A 23,436-nucleotide genomic window follows, 5' to 3' on the forward strand; every position below is an offset into this window, starting at 1 on the left:
AAAACATAGACGAAAAGAACAAACCATAAAAGCTAAAACCATAAACTTTAAAAGTAAGTTTCATCAGTTGGCAATTTGAATAATCGCAAATACGTATAACTGAGTTCCGGGTAATCGGGTCTCTACTAATAATATTAACAAATAATATGAATACTCTAATATGTTCCTTCAATGTGCCAAATTTCATCGAATTCTTTTCTACCTCCTATTATTATGTTTTAGATTTTAATTCAATATGTTGTTAATGGTAAATGCTGTGTTCATCTATTAGCAGCACACATATCAGATGCTGTACCTTAAGCCTTTTTTTAATATTGATTGGTGTAATATGTAGTGCTGTTGGTGTACCTTGTTACAAATAAATAAATAGAAATCCGTTCTGCGATTTCTACTTTTACTTCCAATTTTTTTTTTAACATGGCCCTACTACATGCCCCCCTTGTCTGCCAAGGGCCGGCTTGTACAAACATGGATTTTTGGGTAAGCGTTCTAGACGCTCGCAACCCTTGAAAATTAAGCGACCATACTGAAGGCAACCATAGCCTAGTCGGTTGTGGAACGGTCTGCCGAGACGAATGTCCGCAGGTTCAAATCCCAAGGGCACACACCTCTGACTTTTCTAAAGTTATGTGTGTATTCTTTGTAAATTGTCGCTTGCTTTAACGGTGAAGGAAAACATCGTGCGGAAACCTGCATATCTGAGAACTTCTCTATAAGAATTTCGAGAGTGTGTGAAGTCTACCAATCCGCACTAGGCCAGAGTGGTCGACTAAGGCCTAATCCCTCTCAGTAGTAGAGGAGGCCCGTACCCAATAGTGGGACAGTATATAATACAGGACTGATATTATTATTATATACTAAAGGCAACCCACTATGGATTACGAGCCTCGGCTCAGGACGGTCGCTGGGAGAGGATGAGAGATCAAATATTTGGAATTAGCGTACTAAACAATCTATCTGTTACCGTATACGTCACGCGGGCCGGAACTCTTAGAAAGGTTGGGGGAGACGGGGAATGCGGCGAGGACAGAGCTGCAGTCTTCTGAAAAGTAAGAGTTTCAAGAACTCGTTTTTACGACGAATAGCCAGAGTGATATGCTCTGGGTCTCTCAGAGCAAAACATCCAAATAGAATCACAATTATTTGCAACTGGACAACATCTAATGTGTCAGGATGGCGAGCGCAGTGGAATACCAAACAATACTTTGTAATTCAAGGTGTTGGATGGTGTTGCTGTTTATGGGCGGTCCTATGCGCTGCTTATCAGGCGAACGGCAAGCTCGGTAAAAAAAAAATTGTACGATTTTGGCCGCCACGAGTTCCACACATAAGTCAGTAAATACAGAACTGCACCTCATATCAAATTACTGTACACGTCTCATGTTATATTCACAAAACTATGTTATTCTGTTGAAACACGAGGCTTGATATTTTATTTCAGTTGCTGGCCATGCCGTAATCCGACGGGAAATTGACGGCGGTCACGCGCCAGCCGAAAACACACCTAAAACAACGTGCACAAAGTTCAAATCTGGGCGACGAATTAATTTAAAGTTTGAAACTGGATCGTGGTTCGGCCGAGTTATAGCCTTTCATTGTTAAATATTTAACTTGAGTACAAGTAATTAGTACTTGAATGGGAACTGTAGGTTGTGTATGAATTTGTTGAACATAGTTTCGGAACTGATGGTCCGTAAAAGTAGAGGGCAAAAGAGCGCGTAGACGCAATCCAATACAATGGTTCGATGGAGGGTCTACTTCGGAAAACCAATGTCGAAACATCGGTCCGAAACGAAGAAGCGACGAACTTCGGATTTAACTTTACTACCAAATTACTTCGGATCCGTCACCATTCTGTACCTTACCTTAGTGGTAGGATTAATTTCATGTATATTTTTTGGAGAAAGCAGTGGATCTTTATCCTCGCAAATGGTTTTAAAAATTATAATTTCTTACAAATGCCATGTCTGAAATATTGCGATGAACGGATCGGATCCGTAACACTTCGTAGTAACAAAATGATCAGTCATCCGAAACTACGGATTTCGTTTTTCGAAGTAGACCCTAAGCTGCGCACCACACTTGATTTATCTATATAGGATGCAATACAGATGGCCAACAGTCGGTCTCGATGGCTGATATCATATGACTGATGCTGGTGAGAGGTGGTCACGACCCTCAGAACTGGAGAGAACAACGCAAGGAGGAGTTTCACCCGCGACAATGTTTCGTAAAAGCTCATAAAATTTTGACTACATTACTCTGAAAACTACCAATGAAAGTCTCGTCAAATTCGGTTCAGCCGTTATCGATACTAGCCTAGCAAAACATGTCATGATTGTCTGGCTACCATAACCTAATTAAAATCATGATATCTTTTGATTTTAATAAAATTGGGTCAACACACCTTTACAGGCATATTGAAGGATTCAATTGGCATAGCTATTGCGAGCGGCAACGTGACAATGGTAAATAAATTATATTTCCATACATATTTTTTTTTATTTATTACACACACAACATCACGCATTTATCCCCGAAGAGATGCAGAGGCGCAACCATGGCACCCACTTTTCGCCAAGTGTGTTCCGTCCCATGATACGATAGGAGGTGAGCCTATCGCCAAATCGGGCACAAATTCCAGACTCCGGGCTGATACTGAGCAGAAAAACCCAAATAATCACTTTGCCCGACCCGGGATTCGAACCCAGGACCTCAGGATTCGAGCCCAGAGCGCTATCGTACCACGCATGCACTACAACTACGCCACCAGGGCAGTATTTCTATTTATTTATTTTCATTTATTTTTTTTTTAATTACGATATAATCGTAATTTGAAAATTACTTAATCTTTACACTATGCTCGCAGACCTCTATCGCAAAGATAAATAATAATATAATATAATAATATGAGCCCTGTATTATATACTGTCCCACTGGGCACAGGCCTCCTCTACTACTGAGAGGCCTTAGTCCACCACGCCGGCCTAATGCGGCTTGTTAGACTTCACATGCTGGTCTAATTTGGCAAGTGTGAAGTGTGAAGCAAAGATAATTGAGTGGTTACAATTGCATTTTTTTTTATTTTATTCCTGTCCGTGGAAACCAGTCCTTCAGACGCATACATAAATTATTTTACTTAACTAAATAAAGGTTCTTGCGCAACAACGTTTGTATTGCCAATTTTTATTGTTTAACTAGCTGACCCAAGAGACGTTGTCCCGTCTTAACGTTCTATGAATTTGCAGCGCGCATTCTGTCAATCGCTGAAAATTATTTCAAACAATTTACAGTTATACAACAATCATATTTTCGTTAAGTTAAATTTTCTAATTTTCCGCGCAATTTTTAGAATTTTTTCTTTCATAAGATCCTTCTCCTGACAATAAAAATCACAACAAAAAAAATAGTGAAGTCGGTCCAGCCGTTCACGCGTGATGGCGTGACCAAGGGAAATAGGGATTCATTTTTATATATATAGATTATTACTTATACTTTTAAAATAAACTTGTTCACGGGCGTAGACTTGTTTTAGCATCGAAGCTTCAAAAATAGATTAAAACTTTCACTGGTTGTAGGTGTTGTTGTTGTTTGTTTGTTTGTTGTTGTCTCTAATATGTGAGAGTCCGCCTGGGTAGGTTCCACGGCAATGTCTATTTTAGCCGTCAAGCAGCAGTGTGTAGTCACTGTTGTGCTTCGGTTTAAATATTGTAGCCAGTGTAAATCTGGACATATAAGACTTGGCATCTCATGTCTTATGGCGAGCGCAATGGAATACCGAACAATACTTTGTAATTAAAGGTGTTGGATGGTGTTTCTACTGTTTAGGGGTATCGCTTACCATCAGGCGAAAGCTCGTTTCATCATTAAAAAAGAAATGAGCATTGAACTAATTAAAAAAAAATAACAGAAGATTGTCAGTCTTAAAAAGTTTTAAATCAATCAATTGTTAATTGAACAAACTTTATTTGGGATGTATGGGTTAAGGCCCATCCCCCCCCCCCTGGCTACGCCTACGAACTGGCTACAAGGTTTCCAAACAACCGCCCGCTACCATTAGCACCACGCGACGTATTTCGTTGAGCAATAATAACAGTTATGTTTGAGTTGGCAACTCCAACAAATCGCTCACTCAGCGCCGGGACGGACAAACAGCCCGGTACACCGGCACTGTGCTAACAATAACCAATATTGTGCTGTAGATTCATCAGTATTCTTCAGGTTATGAGCGTGAGATACTTATAATTTCCCTTGAATTAGGGCCGAAAGAGGTGCAACTCAGTTCCGATTTTAAGTGTGTTATCAGATGAAACGCTGTCAAATTACGGTCGGAATATTAAGATAGAGAATATTTAGCTGGTGGTAGGATATATTTTATATCCGCCCGGATAGCGACCACCGTACACAAAATCTTAAAACTCGCTATAATGGCCCAGGTAAGTGTCGCGTTCTGGAATCAGCCTGTATATATCTGATTCCCACAGGTCAGCATAATTGTGTCGACTGTCGAGGGAAAATCATGTCAGTCTCGTCAGAAATTTGGCACACAGAAAGATCATGTCTGGTTTAACGTATAGGTTTTTTATCCCGCGAATTTGCTCCCGTGGGAAATAATTTAACTTTTTAATATGATTTTTCAAATAGATAAGCATCGTACCTATGGCGCTATAGCTTGCCAGTTATTTAGGCTTTTTTGTAGCGAAAAAGAATTATCACGCAGGCGAAGCCGTGAGCAACACCTAGTCGTACATGAATAACCTGCTATATGGAAGCTAGCGGCTTGTTCGTCTTGACATTTAATTGCAAAACAAATGCAATGATTTGCTTCCATCGCTCTATATGTACAACGTACTAGATTTAGCGTTCCGAACATTCACTGTGTTCACCTGAATTGAACTGCAATACATTTGAAGTGACTTTAGTATGGTCAATATTGACAGTTTGTGGTTGTGTACAGAGTGGCGCTCATGATATAAAAACTCGAGTCTACGTGTAAATCATTTTTTATACTTAGACTCGAGTGTAAATAAAAAATACTAATCAAATAAGTAAAATTATTTGTTGTTCAAGTGAATAAATAGGTTATAACAGTGACGTTTTGGTCGCCATTTTAGTTCAGATTTTGAACAAATAGTTTATATGGACGTTCGTGGTTATATAATATACGTCAATTTTTGCCTTCTATCTACCCCTTAAGATGCAGCCGTGAACGTCTCTTCGCCTTTAACTACGTAGACCGTAGTAATCTTAACTGAAAAATACATTAATCAAATAAAACAACTTCGAACACCTTCGAGACTCGAGTACTAACTTCCACAATGTCCCCTGGGACCTTCAAGATAATTAAATTTGCAACAGTTTCCTTGCACTACTCTTTGTTGTCTTCCACTGTTATTTCACTGGCTATTATACTTTTTCAAAGATATTTTTTGTTGGTTCGTTCGGCTTTACAATACTTATACAGTTATAATGTGCTTAATTTGCTAATCTTAAGTCACTTTTCGTTTAAATTATGTACATGTAGAGTTTTCCTAACTTGGGCTTACATCATAGCTATAATTTATAATATTTAAATTATTGTAATCATAGTGTTAAGTCTGCTGGAAAACCTAATAAATAAATAAATACAGGGTAACTGATTAAGTAAATTGTTTTGATAAATTAAAATTATTTGATAAATGAAACTACGTAATCTTTACCTCTGGCAATATTGTGTTAAATATCATCTTATAATAACGAATGAATAATTTCACCAATAAGCCTGATTTTTTCGTTTTTCTGAAAATTTTGTAGATTAGTGCGAATGTGGCGTGTGCGTGAGTGTATTTCTGATAGAAAGTGTGATGTTGCCGCTGCGACGAATCCTCTTAGAGTAGCAGCAGTGGCATTAGGGCATGTTGAATTAATATTACTTTTTATTGATATTTATTTTGTTCAAAACATGCATTTTTTATATTACATCTACGGTCCAAGTATCTTATTGTTAAATATTTTTGAGAATATAAGTATGTGGTTTCATTTAGTAAGGCAATGACAAAATGACCCTGTATATTGTATCTTGTATACTTAATATTCTGGATATCCCAACATTAAATAAGTATATCCAGACCTTATTGACCCTAAAGGTAACCAAAGAATTTTGGGGGTAAGGGGGTCAGTACCAATTACTTCTCCCTTCATTCAATTTTAGACCCTCAGAGCTTACAATAGTCCTCCAATTAATACTAACATCACAATCAAATTCGAACATAAACATTAATGCACTCCCGGCTAAACATAAATGTATTAAGAAATCAACGACCCCCCCCCCCCTCCCTTACGTGCTAGGGGCCTAAATAAGTCCCCTAACTAAAACGAATATCACCAAAAAATTAATTATAAACATTAACTTATTTATACGCTGGCTGAAAGTGCAAATGGGGCTTGGGTCATCACATGTTGCTCCATAGCTTTAAGGGCCTAAGTCTGCTAATTGAAACCAGCCTCGGATCTAAAGGGGGCCAAACCGGGGCCCATGCCCCGGGCGGCAAATTCAAACTAAGATGAATATCCAACTCATCACTTACGCAACTTTGACTACTGAGACGTCCAGTACATTAAACACATAAATGATTTTCTGCGGGGCCCGAAATAGTGATGAAGGTAAAAATATAGGTGGGTGGGGACGGCATTTAGCAAATTTTGCCCCACCTTGAAAAAAATCAAGAACCGACTGATTGAAACCTACCCACTGCCCGCTGAAATAGCGACCCCGCACAACACCGCATAACCCGCCATGTTTGAGTTGCAAACTATCAGGACTATGCCTGCGCTATGCTTTTTTAACTAGTTTTTATCGTGGCTTTGCACGCAGAGTTTTGAAATAAAAATCGTGCTCGGAAATTATAGTTGTTTGTTATTTACTTGGCAATCGAGAGGGAAGTAAGTCAAAAACTGTGAACTGTTATTATATGTACAACTAGCTGACCCGACAGACGTTGTCCCGTCTTAACTATGAATTTGCAGCGCGCATTCTGTCAATCGCTGAAATTAACTTTTCTTAGGGAATTCTAGGTTGGACAATGTGATATTAGTTTATTACTGTCAGTATTACCGCGCAGTCCGGAATTTGTGCCCATTACGGCGACAAAATACTCCTATCACATCATAGAATGGAAGACCGGGACGAAAAGTGCCTGCCCCGATAGCACCTCATCAGTATCACCTCATATTCAGGAAATTGTGCCCATTATAGCTACAGAGTATCCCCTATCACATCACGGGACAGAACACATGCGAAACGTGGGTATCTATGTCCACCTTAGTGTTGCCCAAATTCAGTCTTGGTCTTGCAGTCTTGGTCTTGTTTTTGCGTCTTTGCAAGACCAAAACCAAGAACAAGACCGCGTATTTTTAGCAAGACCAAGACCAAGACTGACCGTGCAAGACTTGAGCAAGAACAAGACATAGCCTGCAAGACTCTTGCGTCTTGCAGCTAGGACTTAGCGCTATTTCACTGAGTAGTTAGGTGTAACAGTTCGGTGTATAGGTAGGTACGCTTAGGAATTCTATGAGACGCAAAAACTGTATCAAAGAATATGAAAAACTGGACCTATGCGCATTACGACTAATACCATAAACATAGCGAATAAAAAATATCTATTAAAATCAAACTGAGTGCATGCATAGCTATGTTTTAACCATCGGCACTTTGATAATGCGGCATCAAAGGTTTTGTACTTACTTCTCAAAGAAATTTGCCGCTTTTCGGAAGTACATGGTTATGATACACGCGCCGGCGGCTTCTTTTGAAATCTAAAACAATCGTTGCCGCCACGCCGAAATCATAACATTTGACACTATTTGATTGCCGCCATAGGGCGTAGGTATACTCATGCAAAATAATTTCGAATTTTAAGAGTACCTACAGGTGTTCCAAAGAATAAATAAGTTTCAGAGTGCTTAGAATGAAAATGAATACATTATACTGATCACGCAAGTAGTATTATGATTGGGATAAAATGGTAAGGATAGCCCGACTAGAAATTTAAAAGTGCGACCAATGGGGCCCCTCTTGGGCTTCCCTCTTGGGGCCCACTTTGGGATGTCACGCAAAGCCCTCTTGGGCCCCCATTGGGAAATCTCAAATGGGCCCCCATTGGGAAATCCCAAATGGGGCCCAATTGGGAAATCCCCATCAGATCCCAATCTAAATTTATAAAAAATCTAAAATTTCAAAAAATTAAAAATAATTTTGAATTACGGACTCTAATGGTACTATAACTTTATATTTCGATTAGAAAGTGAACTATTGGTTGAATGCATCCTTGTCGTCAGTTGGGCTCGAACTCGGGTCCTCTTGATCATCAGTCGTTCACGTTACCACTGGTCCAAGCGGGAATATTACATTCATCGCTTTATTTGATGTACATCGAATCAACTAGATGATATTACTAATATTGCGGTTAAATGTTTAATATTTGTTTCTGTTTTTCGTTTATCTTAGTTAGATTTATACAAGCCGAACTATTAGCATTAATTTACTATTTCAACGTTGGGATTTCCCACTTAAATGCCACTCAAGCCCCAAGTAGGAAAAGTAAACAATAATTTTTCATTTTTACTTTGGGATTTTCCCACTTTGGCCCCACTCGGGTCCCAATTGGGAAATATTAATAATAATTTTTCATTTTTACTTTGGGATACAATGATAAATCGTAAAACTCTTTTATTAAATTTCTTATAAGTTGAAGGTTCAATCTCTTTCTAGACAGATAAGTATTGTTCTTTAAAAATACAGTCAAGTTATTGTAATTAATTTGTTTTTTTACATGTTTTAGCAAATGTAAGCTTATAAATCATAAATGTTTATTAAGAAACAGTTACTTCCATGGAAAACGACATATAGGTCAGTTGATTTTTCGAATTTCTTATCAAATCTTCAGTTATTTATTAATCTGCTTGATCTTTACTATGGCTATGTTAATTCAAGCTCACAATGTTCCAATTCTAATACGTTTTTCTAAGATTTAAAGTAAACTTTAATAAATAGTAATAGACTAATAGGTAATTGCAAGACTTGCAAGACTCTTGCTGCAAGACCAAGACCAAGACCAAGACTGGGAGCGCAAGACCAAGACCAAGACCAAGATCAGGTGTATTGGCGCAAGACCAAGACCAAGACTGGCTAAGTCTCGTCTTGTTCTTGCATTTGGGCAACACTAGTCCACCTCAGCCTCCCCCTTCAGAGATATAGGTTTCAGTCAACAATATCATTTACAATATGAACCGAAAACTAAACGTACATTTTGCATCATCGCTACGTTAAAAACTCCTAAACCATGCCACAAAACGTATCACTGACGCACACACTCCACTTCCGGTGAAAGCTGACGCGAAGCAAAGCCTAATTGGCTCTCGCAGGAACGATTTACACACGCCATGATAGAAAGCTTCGCTGAAATGAATTTAAAAAAGTGTGTCAAGAAATTCGTTTCATATGCGGACCGCTTTCAGCATTTTCATATTCAAATTCAAGCACAAGATATGATGGAGTGATTGTATTATAAGAAAGTTTTAGTGGAAGAATAACGATTAATAATAATAATAATAAGGCGCATTATGAGGAGATTCCTCACTTTAAATACCTAACCACCGGTGGCCTATGAAAAATCTCGGAACATACCGTCCCACTGCTGGGCACGGGCCTCCTCTACTACTGAGAGGGATTAGACCTTAGTCCACCACGCTGGCCTAGTGCGGATTGGCCGACTTGATACACCTTCAAAATTCCTATAGAAAATCTCTCACGTATGCAGGTCTCCTCACAATGTTTTCCTTCACTGTTAAAGCAAGCGATAATTTACAAAGAATACACACATAACCCAGTCATATTAGGGGTTTCACCTCGGAATGAAAGATAATAAGCTGGAAATTGGTAAGAACCTTTGTTTTGTCGCCCTAAATATTGTCTCAAGTCACAAATGCTATCGTGTCCGCGTCTTAAGATATTGAAGGTCAAAGGTCACAAAAAATGATTTTTCGCGAATATCTCGGTTCCTATTGCTTAAATGATATTTTCACCTATCATCTAAGTTGTAGAGTATAAAATTCTCTACAACTTTTGTCTAAACTTTTTTTTTATACGATCAACCGTTTTTGAGGTAGAGCGCGAAGAGTGCGCAGCGTACAGTCATATATGAGCTAATGCAGGGTCAAGCGTGAGTTACGGTTATCAGTACGTTGTATAAAGTCAATTATTGACAGAAAAAATTATAATTATTAAGCAATGCCCATTATTTCTGTACTTATTATTAATTATTTATATTTAATTATTCAACTATAGTATATTATGAATTCTGGATTATCTATTTTAATTATATTTTAAAATAAAAAGACAGTAAGGAAATATATTTTAGATATACCTTTATTTTTCATTAAATATGGCATGTTATACATTTATTAAAATGTGAGTTTAAATATTAAAATAATTTGTGAATCGAATGAAATTGCGAATGGAAGCTAGTTATCTTCTTCTTCGTCGTATTCTTCTTGTTGTCGCTCTAAAATATTCAATTCATTGTCATCATCCTCATTATCGGTCATATTCATTTCCAAACCTTCTAGAATTTCAGGATCGTTTTTTGTGACCTTTGACCTTCAATATCTTAAGACGCGGACACGATAGCATTTGTGACTTGAGACAATATTTAGGGCGACAAAACAAAGGTTTTTACCAATTTCCAGCTTATTATCTTTCATTCCGAGGTTGACCCCTTTTTTTACCTAATTTCACTGGGCTAACATAATTTTAGAAAAGTCACAGTTGTGTGCCCTTGGGATTTGAACCAGCAGACATTAGTATCAGCAGTCCATTCCACAAACAACTAGGCTATTGCTGCTTAAGTAACAGTATATATTTTTATATTTGGTTACTTCTACTTAAGCTTTCATACGAAGAACGAAAACTTAAAAAGTATATAAAAAATACTTACCAAAGCTAACGACCTGTTTCCGAATGAATCGCCAATTATTTCGCTTGGTTTATTAACTATTGAACCGTGAATTTGTTTAGTTAATTTATAATTTATTTCTTTATATTCAAGATGTAAACAACCTCTATATATTGACAAGTCTTAGATGTTGGTAATATTTTAATTTATTTTTTTACCGCCTCAGTGTAGTTGTTACGGTACGATTGCAGTGCTGAGATCTCGGGTTCGATTCCCGGGTCAGGCAAAATGATTTGGATTTTTCTATTCAGTATCAAACATAGCTTTGTTTACATAGTTTACCATCTGCGCATACGCATAAAAATATCTCAACAACGGTAGCTAAGGCAAACTCTTAGTTGCCAGGCTGCAACCGGCATAACAGTTGCATGATATGAAAACTGAACTAATTTTCAGTCACTTAACAAATGAAGCGTAACGTTCGATATTTAATAAAAAATTCTTAAATCGAAATTCAAATTCCACCCCATTTAATATCAACCAGATGTTAGTGTTTATCCTGGCGGCTAATTCTGGAAGTCGTTAGCGATGGTAATTATCGTGTTCTACAACATCGCACCACTAATGAACGCTGTTCAATCCTTAATGTACACAGATACCGGCTAACGAGTTGCATCTCGCGTTATTATTGCTGTGTTTACATGTTCGAACGGGCTCGGAATAAGGATAATATTTGACATTTGAAATTTAGAATTGAAGTTTGAATTTAGAACAATTTGTTTATTTTTTTCGTCTAATTTAACTGTGCCAGTATGTAATAAAAATACTGAAGGGTCACTTTAGTATCAAACAACCCCTATTCTAACATTTCCATATTATAGTATTATCAGTAAAGCTCTCTGACAGTATAAAGGGAGACATAATAGACCTCATCTACTTAAGATAGACAGATTGTATGACAAATGAGACGCAGCTGGAGCGGGGGCGGGGCTCGGGTAATCTACAGGAGCATGTCAAGTAGTGGATAGCTTTATATACATAAACATCTTGTTTGCCCGAAGGGGGACTGATGCTACAAAATCAACCACGGATGGATGAGTATGATTCTGTATACTATCTTAATGTGATTGGAGAGATGTATTCAAAGTGCTTATTGATACGAATATTTTGGATTATATGGCGTAAATAGGAAACTTCGTTCATTGCAGAAAGGAAAACAAAGACCCCATAATATATGTATACTTGTTACTGTCCTAAATATTTTTTTTTTTATTTTTTTTTTTATCTCAAATTGATTCCTTCCGAGGCGGCGGCAAACCTCAACAGGGATCAGTCTAGTATGCAGGAGATATTATAATGAACATGTGTGTGCGCAATACAGAGGTGCACTCCTATTCCTTCACTATCATAATCCGGTGAGATAGCAATCCGTTCAGATCAGGCGCAAGACCGACGGCTTTGGATGCTTTTCGCGGCACGGGGGTATCACACCGCCAAATTTCTGACTGATCTGCGATTGACTAATTTTTAAGATGGTAAAACTCAGCCAAAATTATTTTTGACCCCACTCGGGATTCGAGCCCAGGACCTCAGCGCGGTAGTCGTACTCGTATCTTATACATTTATAAGTACGCTACCGATACAGTTAATTTATTAGATCAAGCATAAAGCTACTAAATAACACAATAAGAAATTTAAACAATTTACAAAGACCACTTCTAAAAATGACTGCCTCGGTGGCGTAGTTGTATTGCATGTCCGGTACAATAGCACTCTGAGGTCCTGGGTTCGAATCCCGGGTCGGGCAAAGTGATATTTGGGTTTTTCTGCTCAGTATCAGCCCGGAGTCTGGAAATTGTGCCCGATATGGCGTTAGGCTCGCCCCCTATCACATCATGGGACGGAACATACTTGGCGAAAAGTGGGTGCCCTAGTTACGCCTCTGCATACCCCTTCGGGGATAAAATGCGTGATGTTATTTATGTACTTCTAAAAATGGACGGGAAAACATAACCTAATTGTATGACCGTTCGTACTTCAGCGATTTATAAAATCATAAACATTTTGGCATTCACAAACCAAATTCCTTTGCCGTTTGGAGTGTTCGATGAAAAACAATACGGGATCAGAGGTGAGAGATTTGGCGCGCAAATGACAGCTGTCAAACGGGGATTAAAGATGGCGGACGCGCGGGACAGCTGTGACGTTCTAAATAAATAATGGGTCTGTGATTTATTGTACGGTTTTCCTGTATAGGTGATATCGTAAAATGTATTAAATTTTAGATTCCGTAACTGGAGTTGTGAAATCACTGGGGAATTTAATTAATTCAGCATCTGTCATCTACACTCAATTCCCTGCGTTTACTCAGAAAAAAATATCCTTATTATTCAACTCAAATTTGTATAGGAAAAATAATTTCGAACGTAAGAATGAACAAACCAACAAAGAAACTCGAATTTTATTGCAATACTTCATTAAATATTACTTTTTTAAATATAACATCGTAGTAAAACCTTTGCTGACTACAGCCTTCCTCTCTTTGTGCATACTCTGGAAATAAACTTACTTCTTTCGCTACAGAAAAAAACATATCTAAATAAAACAGCGGAGTTTTCATAGAAATAGACTAGGTTTATTTGTTAGTAGAGACCTGCCCCGATTGCCCATAATTATCTATAGATGGCTAGTGGTCCGATCAGTCCGAGTTCACAGGATCTGCCTAATCCGAAGAGATACAAAAAAAATATTAAATTCACTCAAGCCTCGTTGGAGTCCATTGGGAACGTACATGCACACATAGATTATCCAAAATAAAAATACATTTAACGTATTTTTTTTTGATGCATTTATCTTTGATTAAGAACATACATAGTTATTTAGTAGCAATTATATTGACTGCCTCGGTGGCGTAGTTGTACTGCATGCGAGGTAGGGCAGCAGTCTGAAGTCCTGGGTTCGAGTCCCGGGTCGAGCACAGTGATATTTGGTTTTTCTGCTCAGTATCAGCCTGAAGTCTGGAATTTGTGCTCGATATGGCGATAGGCTTGCCTCCTATCACATCATGGGACGGCAGATTTGGCGAAAAATGGGTGCCCTAGTTATGCCCTTCGGAGATAAATGCGTGATGTGTGTGTGTGTGTGTGTGTGTGTATGTGTGTTTGATTATGATAGCCCAAAATATTGACAAAAACTACACATAATATTCCAACTTTTAGCTTTTTTAAAGGCAGGTACATACACACCATGTTCCCAATTCCTTTTACCTTTTATAACATAAAATAAATCACTACGAAATACGTCCGTTATTTTTTCAATAAACTGAGTAATATTTACATAAAAATCACAGCATTTCCTTCCATACAAAAACAATATACAAATCATTCAGACACGCTTGAGTTGCTCCATTACGTTCATAACAAAGAGAATTTTTTCCTTTAAAAATTCCATTTAAAATATTGTAAAATTTACTGCTGGCAAGCTTTACGACGCGAAATTGGCAACATTAATTACTGTGGAATGACAGTAGGTTATAAAATCGAGCGGTAGTGTCTATTTTAAATTTATTCTTTAGAATTTTATTTGTATTGCAAGGAAGGAATTCTTCGGAACGGAATTTTATGTTCAATTTGCAATTATTAATTAAATACTTTGATACGTGTTGTGGACTAGATTGGCTTTCAGGCTTCTCTTTATAGAGAATTTAATTTTCATTAGAACGGTTTAATAATAACATGAGCCCTATATTATATACTGTCCCACTGATGGGCACGGGCCTCCTCTTCAACGGAGAGGGATTAGACCTTAGTCCACCACGCTGGCCTAGTGCGGATTAGTAGAATTCACACACCCTCAAAATTCCTATAGAGAACTTCTCACATATACAGATTTCCTCACAATGTTTTCCTTCACCGTTAAAGCGAGCGATAATTCACAAACAATGTACACATAATTATTTAAAAAAATCAGAGGTGTGTGCTCTTGGGATTTGAACCTACGGACAGTCGTCTCGACCGTCCGTTCCACACCCAACTAGGCTATCGCTTTTTTTTACGTTCATGCATATTAGTACCTATATATTGTGTCGGGTTCGATTATGGAAAATTTCACATTACGCCACTGTTGCTTTGATTACCGACTGGCAACTTCGCAGTGTCTGTTCGGATCCGCGTATTGCTAATTTTCAATAGACTATTTATATCCACCTAGATAACGAAAAACCGTGCACAAGATGTAAAACCATGGTGGTCCACGTAAGTGTCGCCTTCCGGAATTTGCCTTTGTATGCCGTATTCAAACCGGCATAATTGTGTCGACTGCCGAGGGGTAATCATGTCTCACCAGTCGACGTTCTATTGGAATATAAATCTATACTATTATATAAAGCTGAAGAGTTTGTTTGTTTGTTTGTTTGTTTGTTTGTTTGTTTGTTTGTTTGTTTGAACGCGCTAATCTCAGGAACTACCGGTCCAAACTGAAAAAATCTTTTTGCGTTGGATAGCCCTATGTTCGTGGAGTGCTATAGGCTATATATCATCACGCTATACCCAATAGGAGCGGAGCAGTAATGCCTAATCTCAGGAACTACCGGTCCGAACTGAAAAAATCTTTTTGCGTTGGATAGCCCTTTGTTCGTGGAGTGCTATAGGCTATATATCATCACGCTATACCCAATAGGAGCGGAGCAGTAATGGTTTATTCTCAGGAACTACCGGTCCAAACTGAAAAATTATTTTTGCGTTGGATAGCCCTATGTTCGTGGAGTGCTATACGCTATATATCATCACGCTATACCCAATAGAAGCGGAGCAGTAATGCCTAATCTCAGGAACTACCGGTCCGAACTGAAAAATTCTTTTGCGTTGGATAGCCCTTTGTTCGTGGAGTGCTATAGGCTATATATCATCACGCTATACCCAATAGGAGCGGAGCAGTAATGGTTAATCTCAGGAACTACCGGTCCAAACTGAAAAAATGTTTGCGTTGGATAGCCTTTTGTTCGTGGAGTGCTATAGGCTATATATCATCACGCTATACCCAATAGGAGCAGAGCAGTAATGGCTAATCTCAGGAACTACCGGTTCGAACTAAAAAAATCATTTTGTATTGGATAGCCCTTTGTTCGTGAAGTGCTATAGGCTATATATCATCACGCTATGACCAATAGGAGCAGAGCAGTAATGGCTAATCTCAGAAACTAGGAGTTTGAACTGAATAATTCTTTTTTTGTTGGATAGCCCTTTGTTCCTGGAATGCTATAGGCTATATATATCATCACGCTATGCCCAATAGGGAGCGGAGCAGTAATCGCTAATCTCAGGAACTACCGGTTCGAACTGAAAAAAATATTTTTGTGTTGGATAGCCCTTTGTTCCTGGAGTGCTATAGGTTATATATCGTCACGCTATGACCAATAGGAGCGGAGCAGTAATGAAACATGATGCAAAAACGGGGACAATTTATTAGTTTTGAGAGCTTCTGTTGCGTGCGCTGCGTAAACGGTTAAAGTTATGCAACAATAATGTATGACGGGATTGTTCCTCTTAAAAAGTTCTACAAAATTATATCATAAAACAAAGTCCCCGCTGCATCGGTCTGCCCGAACGTGTTAAACTCAAAAACTACCCAACGTATTAGGATAAAATTTGGTATGGAGACAGTTTGAGACCCTGGGAAGAACATAGGCTCCCGGGAAAATATATAGCGTGACTTTTATAACGGAAAACTTTAGCCTGAAAAACTTTATAACGCGGGCGGAGCCGCGGGCAAAAGCTAGTTATGTAATATTTCTTTTCTTTTATGTACGTCGTGGTTGTGATCGTAAAAGAATATCTTTAAAATTCTCATGTACCGTGACTTATCATGAGTGCAACTATGTTCGCCTACGTGATGAATAAAGCATTTTATTTAAATATATATATATATATATATATATATATATATATATATATATATATATATATATATATATATATATATATATATATAATATCAGCCCTGTATTATATACTTGCCCACTGCTGAGCACGGGCCTCCTCTACTACTGAGAGGGATTAGACCTTAGTTCACCACGCTGGCCTAGTGCGGATTGGTAGACTTCACACACTTTCGAAATTCCTATAGAGAACTTCTCAGATGTGCAGGTTTCCTCACGATATTTTCCTTCACCGTTAAAGCGAACGATAAATTCACAAAGAATACACACATGATTTTTAGAAAAGTCAGAGGTGTGTGCCCTTGGGATTGGAACCTGCGGACATTCGTCTTGCCGTACGTTCCACACCCAACTAGGCTATCGCCGCTTTTTAAAAGTAAAAATATCACCTGGCACTCCCCATAATTCTACCATGCTTAACAAATCCTTAGGGCACAATGCGTTTGCCTGGGATGTGAAATACAAGTAGCGTGTCCGAGACATTGACAAATTCTAAACAATGGTTACTAAACGTGATCTCTGTAACAGGCGCATATGGCGTTGGAAACGTTGTGTTTGGAGTTTTCCAATTCGTAGTTTTGTATGTATCCGGCTATAACAGGACGGCATAATTATGTCGACTGCCGAGGGATAATAATCTCTCGTCAGTCGACATTCTATTGGACTCCACTCTACTTACCATTAGGTGCAGTGGTAAAGTTCGCGTTATAATTCGCACTCTTAATAAGATAATGACCCATTTCAAAATTGTTAATTTGTGGAAGTCGTCGGAAAACTAATTTTTGTTTGCTTTTTCTTGAAGTTGCTATAAAATTGAACTTATTAAAGATAGATAAAAAATGACACCTATAACATGAAAAAAGGGAAAAAACTAAAAGGTCACAAACAGAAATTAGTTGTTTGACGATTCCCACAAATTGGCAATTTTGGAATGAGTCCTTATTTTATTAAGAGTGCGATATGGACTTTTCGCCACTGAACGTATACTTTCAATAGTTTTTAAAGATGTTTGTATGATAACGAAGCGGCGATAGCCTAGTTGGGTGTGGAACGGACTGCCGAGACGAATGTCCGCAGGTTCAAATCCCAAGGGCACACACCTCTGAATTTTCTAAAATCATGTGTGTATTCTTTGTGAATTATCGTTCGCTTTAACGGTGAAGGAAAACATCGTGAGGAAACCTGCACAACTGAGAAGTTCTCTATGGGAATTTCGAATGTGTGTGAAGTCTACCAACCCGCACTAGGCCAGCGTGGTGGACTAAGGCCTAAACCCTCTAAGTAGTAGAGGAGGCCCGTGCTCAGCAGTGGGCAAGTATATAATACAGGGCTGATATTATTATTATTATTATTATTGTATGTTAGAAATAAACGCAGTAACCACTGCATTGATATATCTATCTACTGAATATCCAGATATTTATATGTTCTTTGTCCATAGGTGAATGGCGCGGGGAGAGGAGGATGCTGGACATAACGCGAGACAAGCCCGTCAAGGTGTGCGTGAGAGTAGTCGTGCCAGTCAGAGATCACCCTAAAGTAAGTACAAATAAAATTCATTTTCAAATTCATGAATAGCTTAGGCCTGATTTTTACACGTCGTATAATGAGAACACTTTTTTTATGATTTTAAAATTTTATTTACGGATATTGTCATTATTTTAGTAAATAATAATTAGGTTTAAAACGTAACTCAGTGATCTATTACTTCTTTGAAAGGTTAAGTCTCCTAAAATGTTTTCTGTTTCGTGTTCAATAAATAGTATGGTACTCTCAATAATAACATCCCAGTCACAATATACAAAACTTGTGTTGAGGATATTTTGAGCCACTAAAATTACCCTAAAACACCTGAAGGTAAGCGGACTTGGGATCTAAATAGAATGCGGACTGACAAGAGTTGTTTATTAGTCGGCAGTCGACAATATTTTGTCACATATACACAGGCTGATCCCATAGAATAAAAAAAAATATTTACTATTGTGCAAGACACCTTTATTAAGATAAAAATAAAAATATGAAGACTTAATTCACTAACTTGGCTCCACAATTGCCTAAACATATTTCGCCCTGATGCATTGGCTATAAATCCACTAAATGTAAACGTCAAGCATCAAGGTATCGTAACACGCATGAAAAATTACACTGTTTTTGTTGCGTGGCGTTAGGCTGTCCGTAAACTGAACGATAGATAATATAAATTGATTTCACTCACATATAGAGCCTCGTCGACAGTTTTCAGAAATAAAGCTGAGACGCAGTAAAAAAATTGAAAACTACCTATATTTTCATGGAATATTTAGGTAAAATTTAAACAGATTGTTACAAACTTACCCATGCCGGCTTGCCTTCCAAGCTTTCCACAAATAACTATGTATTATATACATAAAATCACAGTATCAGTAGCGTAAAATACAAATAATTGTTTATATTTATTTAAATAATTAATATATTTCACCGTTTATTTCTAACAATTATCAAAACATTTTCCCAAACGTTCACATTTATAAGTAAATTAAAAATCAAGATTATTTTACCGCTATTTTCAATAATCGCCTCAAACGCTATTTTAGATCTATCTCAAAAATAGACCAATCAGAACAGAGTATTTTTGACAAGCTTACAAAGGAATTATTTTGATTGGTTCATTCTCAAAATCGGATTGAAGATAGAGATTGGGATCGTTTATTGAAGTCGGAAGATTGCACAACGATCAACGTTTGTAGCCAACCTAACTCACGTTACAGCGATCCGACATGCCTATTTTTCTTCCCCTCGTGGCATTGTTGGGCAAGAAATATGCCCATCTCGCTCTGTTACGTGACTACGAATCGAGGTGTCGATGCGTATATTGGCTTATGATAAATTGTATACAAATTATTTAGAGTGGAAATACACGTATATTATATATTTTGTCCATGGCTACTCCCGTCATAGCTTTATGAGAATGAAAAGTGTGATTTTTCGTCCTTTAAACACTAATATACAAATTACTTTAACCATTTTAAAGTATAATTAGGGGCCTTACATGCCCTACGGGGGAGATTATATCTGTATGTTTGCAATTACGGGCGTCTAATCGAAAGACAGCTTTGTTGGTCGTATAGGTAAATAAAGATTTTTCGACTCTTATAAGTTAAAATATTTTGCGGATTTTTTCGAGGTTTTTTTACTACTATTATCTATCGTCCTTTCGAGGACTTTGCAACCTTCTTCTTCTTATATGGCTATTAAAGCTGACCTTCAATTAAAACTGTTGTAATTGCAAAGAGACGGATAGACCAATAGAGTCCTCTGAACTTATTATCTTTTACACGCGCATTTCTACATAGAACACGTGCAGTGTGCACACGTGTGCAAATCCCTTCTTACCAAACTATTCGGAAACCAATTTAGTTCTTTTTTTTTCCCTTAGGAAGCTATCCTATTATTACTGGAAAAAAAAATAAAGTACATACACATACCACAAACAAAGGGGCGCAACTAATGCACCTACTTTTCACTATATGCATTCCGTCCCAATACGTGATAGGAGGCGAGCCTATCGCCATATAAGATACAAGTTCCACACTCCGAGCTGATACTGAAAAGAAAAACCGAACATAACTTTGCCAGATTCGGGATTAGAACCCAAGACTTCATAGCAAATCTCATATCGCGCACACAATACAATTACGCCACTAAGGCAGTAAAGTAACTCCTAAAATTTGCATATGCACACAAACTATTCACCTTTACTTAACTTAAATATCCCTGAAAGCAAAACATCCCTTAACCAACCATGAAATCCAATATCATTCGGAGATGCAAAATTTATTTCCCATAGTTACTGAAACCTAACGTAATCTGGTGAAATTCGCAAGCACTCGGTTTATCGAGCCACGTTTGAAAGATTTACCCATTCAATGAACGAATGAATGGATGAATGAGTGAATGGATGAATCGATGTGGTATGATCACGAATAATCAGCTTTGACCGTACGCTCTCCTATTTCATGCAGAAGGTGCGTTTCACCTTTCGAATTCTTAACAAGGTATATGGAATACCAAAGAATATGAACGCAAAATTATTGAAAGTATTTATAGGTTTTATTGGAAACTAATTTTCTGAAATCCGTCCGTGCAAAAGAACTCTAACCAAAGTTTTAAGTAAATTTAAAATTATGTTAAAATTACAAATTTTTTTACGATATTTGATATGATATCTATATATATTATAAAACAAAGTACCCAAAAGCTATCTGTATGTTATAAATTTTCACAAAATCTGCACGGATTTTTGTTTTACTAAAAATAGTGCAATTCTTAAGAAAAGTTTAGGCGCTTTTTTTTAACCTATTATTCCAGCTGGGTTATATGGACCTTTCGCCACTGTAAAACACACTAAGTCGTCCTCCTTTATATGTATAGCAGTGGCAAAGGGTGAAATGGTATGAAAGGGAAACTCGAAAGTTCTTATTATTTTATTTTAGTTAACAAAACTGGGTACAATATTATTTTAAAATTATATAAAGCAGTACATGCGAACACAGGGTGCGTAGCGATAACATTGTGCCCTTCCAAATGTGAACACTACATGCGAAATGGGCTTGCGTTTACTTAAACAAGTCAGTCAAAATACTGATCAGATTTCTAATTAATCATAGTATTCCTGCTTAAACTCTAAAGAACATACATCACACGTATTTCTTTTTAAATGAGGCTAAACAATCAAGGCGGAACACATGTATGTCTTATAAGTATTAAGTAATGTGCATAAATGCAATTTGAAGATAGTTGTAATGATATTTAATTCGCTTTTATATAAATTACGAAAGGGAAGTCGGCAGGAATAGGGTTATATGGACCTTTCGCTACTGATGACTGATTTATGATATTATTAAGCAAGAGACGCTATACTGGTAGTACGTCTCATATGTGAGAGTCCGCCTGGGTAGGTACCACCGCAATGTCTATTTATACTGCCAAGAAGCAGTGTGTTGTCACTGTTGTGTTCCGGTTTGAAGGATATTGTAGCCAGTGTAACTACTGGACATAATGAGACAACATCTCATGTCTCAGGGAGCGCAGTGGAATACCAAACAATACTTTGTAATTCAAGGTGTTGGATGGTGTTTCTACTGTTTATGGGCGGTCGTATCGCTTACCATCAGGCGAACGGCAAGCTCGTTCCGTCATTCAAAGCAATAAAAAAAATAGCAGTACTTTATAATTTTCAGTTTAATTTGCTACTTAACTAGTAGCTGAGCAACTTGCTCGTGTATCATCCAATGCAATAAAAATACATTCCTTTCCCTTGAGAATCGAAATGCCCGAATACCTTACAAAACGAATGTACTGTTTATAATCCGTAAAATATATCTGCAAATACAAACAAAACTACGTAGAACCAAGTCTTAACGTTAAAAGACTTATTAATATTTTATTTTGAACCGAAAGAAACGCGCCAAAGGTCGGTGGGCATTAGCTCCGACCCTCAAGACATCATGTTAATGGAATTACCTTCGGACGGTCTCGGATAAACTCGGAATGGTATATTTTATTTTCAAAATAACGCCCACCTACGCCGTAGCTCCGTAGCGTCGTAGCATCGTAGCACTTCTACGAAAGTTCGTAGACAAGTTACGTTTGTAATCTTATTTCTTTATATCCCAAGTTTGATTTTGTTATTAACTACATGAGTGGATTTCTTGAATAACATTTTACGCATAGCAGTAATGATTTATTTAATTATTTTTTCCTATTATAGGAAAGTAACTAACAAAATTACTTAGTTAATGTCGAACTGAAAATTTCTCTTAATTTGTGATAATTAAGGATATAACCAGATTATTGCCGACTTCCCTTTCGTAATTTATTTAAAATCTAATCATGAGAAAGATTTGTAGACCGCATTTATACAAATACCTATATATTGTGTCCCTTTCGGAAAACTTCACCCTTCACCAATAATGCACATCATTTTATGAATTTGGTGAAAATATAATTTCTTTATTCTAGACTCGAACGCTCCATTTCGTATGCGTAGGCGGTCCTTAAAACTCGAAACTTGATAAAGGTCGTATAGGTTTAATAAAATATAAAAGCGCCCACTCAAGTATCCGCTAAGCCAGCGCGTGGGCAGTGAAACATCTGCCACCCAACTGGAACTAACTTTTTGAATTAATATATTAGTCAGATAGAACCCAAAATTGATTTATTGGTCTAGTGGAGAGGTTATCAGTGGCAAAGAGTTAATATTTCCAAAAGGGATACCGACATAAGAATAGATACTAATGTGGGAAACGGAACGTGATTCGTGGGAGTGAGAGAGATGCAGTGGCGAAGGGTGAAATTTTTCAAAAGGTAACCCGGTGTGAAAATCTTGGCGTCAGTTAAGATATCGGAGGCAATTTATGGGAAAACAAAAACTAAGACAACGAATTAGTCTTGATTCGAAATCGACTAACGTTGACATACCTACTAAATTACCTATTATGCGTAAATAATTGAAACATTTATAAAATCGAACAATAAATGTAGATAATTCTCCTTCCTTTAATCGCAAATATAAGTACTTACCTATTAATT

General features: G+C 37.4%; 1 protein-coding gene across 5 annotated transcripts in view; it reads left to right on the forward strand.

Annotated features, from left to right (window-relative positions):
* LOC115445883 (KH domain-containing, RNA-binding, signal transduction-associated protein 2) overlaps nucleotides 1–23,436 on the forward strand; it is a 156,176-nt gene that overhangs the window by 82,005 nt on the left and 50,735 nt on the right. For all 5 annotated transcript variants that reach the window (XM_037442113.1, XM_030172371.2, XM_037442103.1 and 2 more), the window contains exon 3: nucleotides 18,308–18,405. In XM_037442113.1, the coding sequence (XP_037298010.1) occupies nucleotides 18,308–18,405 (98 nt within the window). The remainder of the gene's footprint in view (nucleotides 1–18,307; nucleotides 18,406–23,436) is intronic.

The sequence above is a fragment of the Manduca sexta genome, chromosome 4 (genome assembly GCF_014839805.1).
Source record: "Manduca sexta isolate Smith_Timp_Sample1 chromosome 4, JHU_Msex_v1.0, whole genome shotgun sequence".
NCBI lineage: Eukaryota > Metazoa > Arthropoda > Insecta > Lepidoptera > Sphingidae > Manduca > Manduca sexta.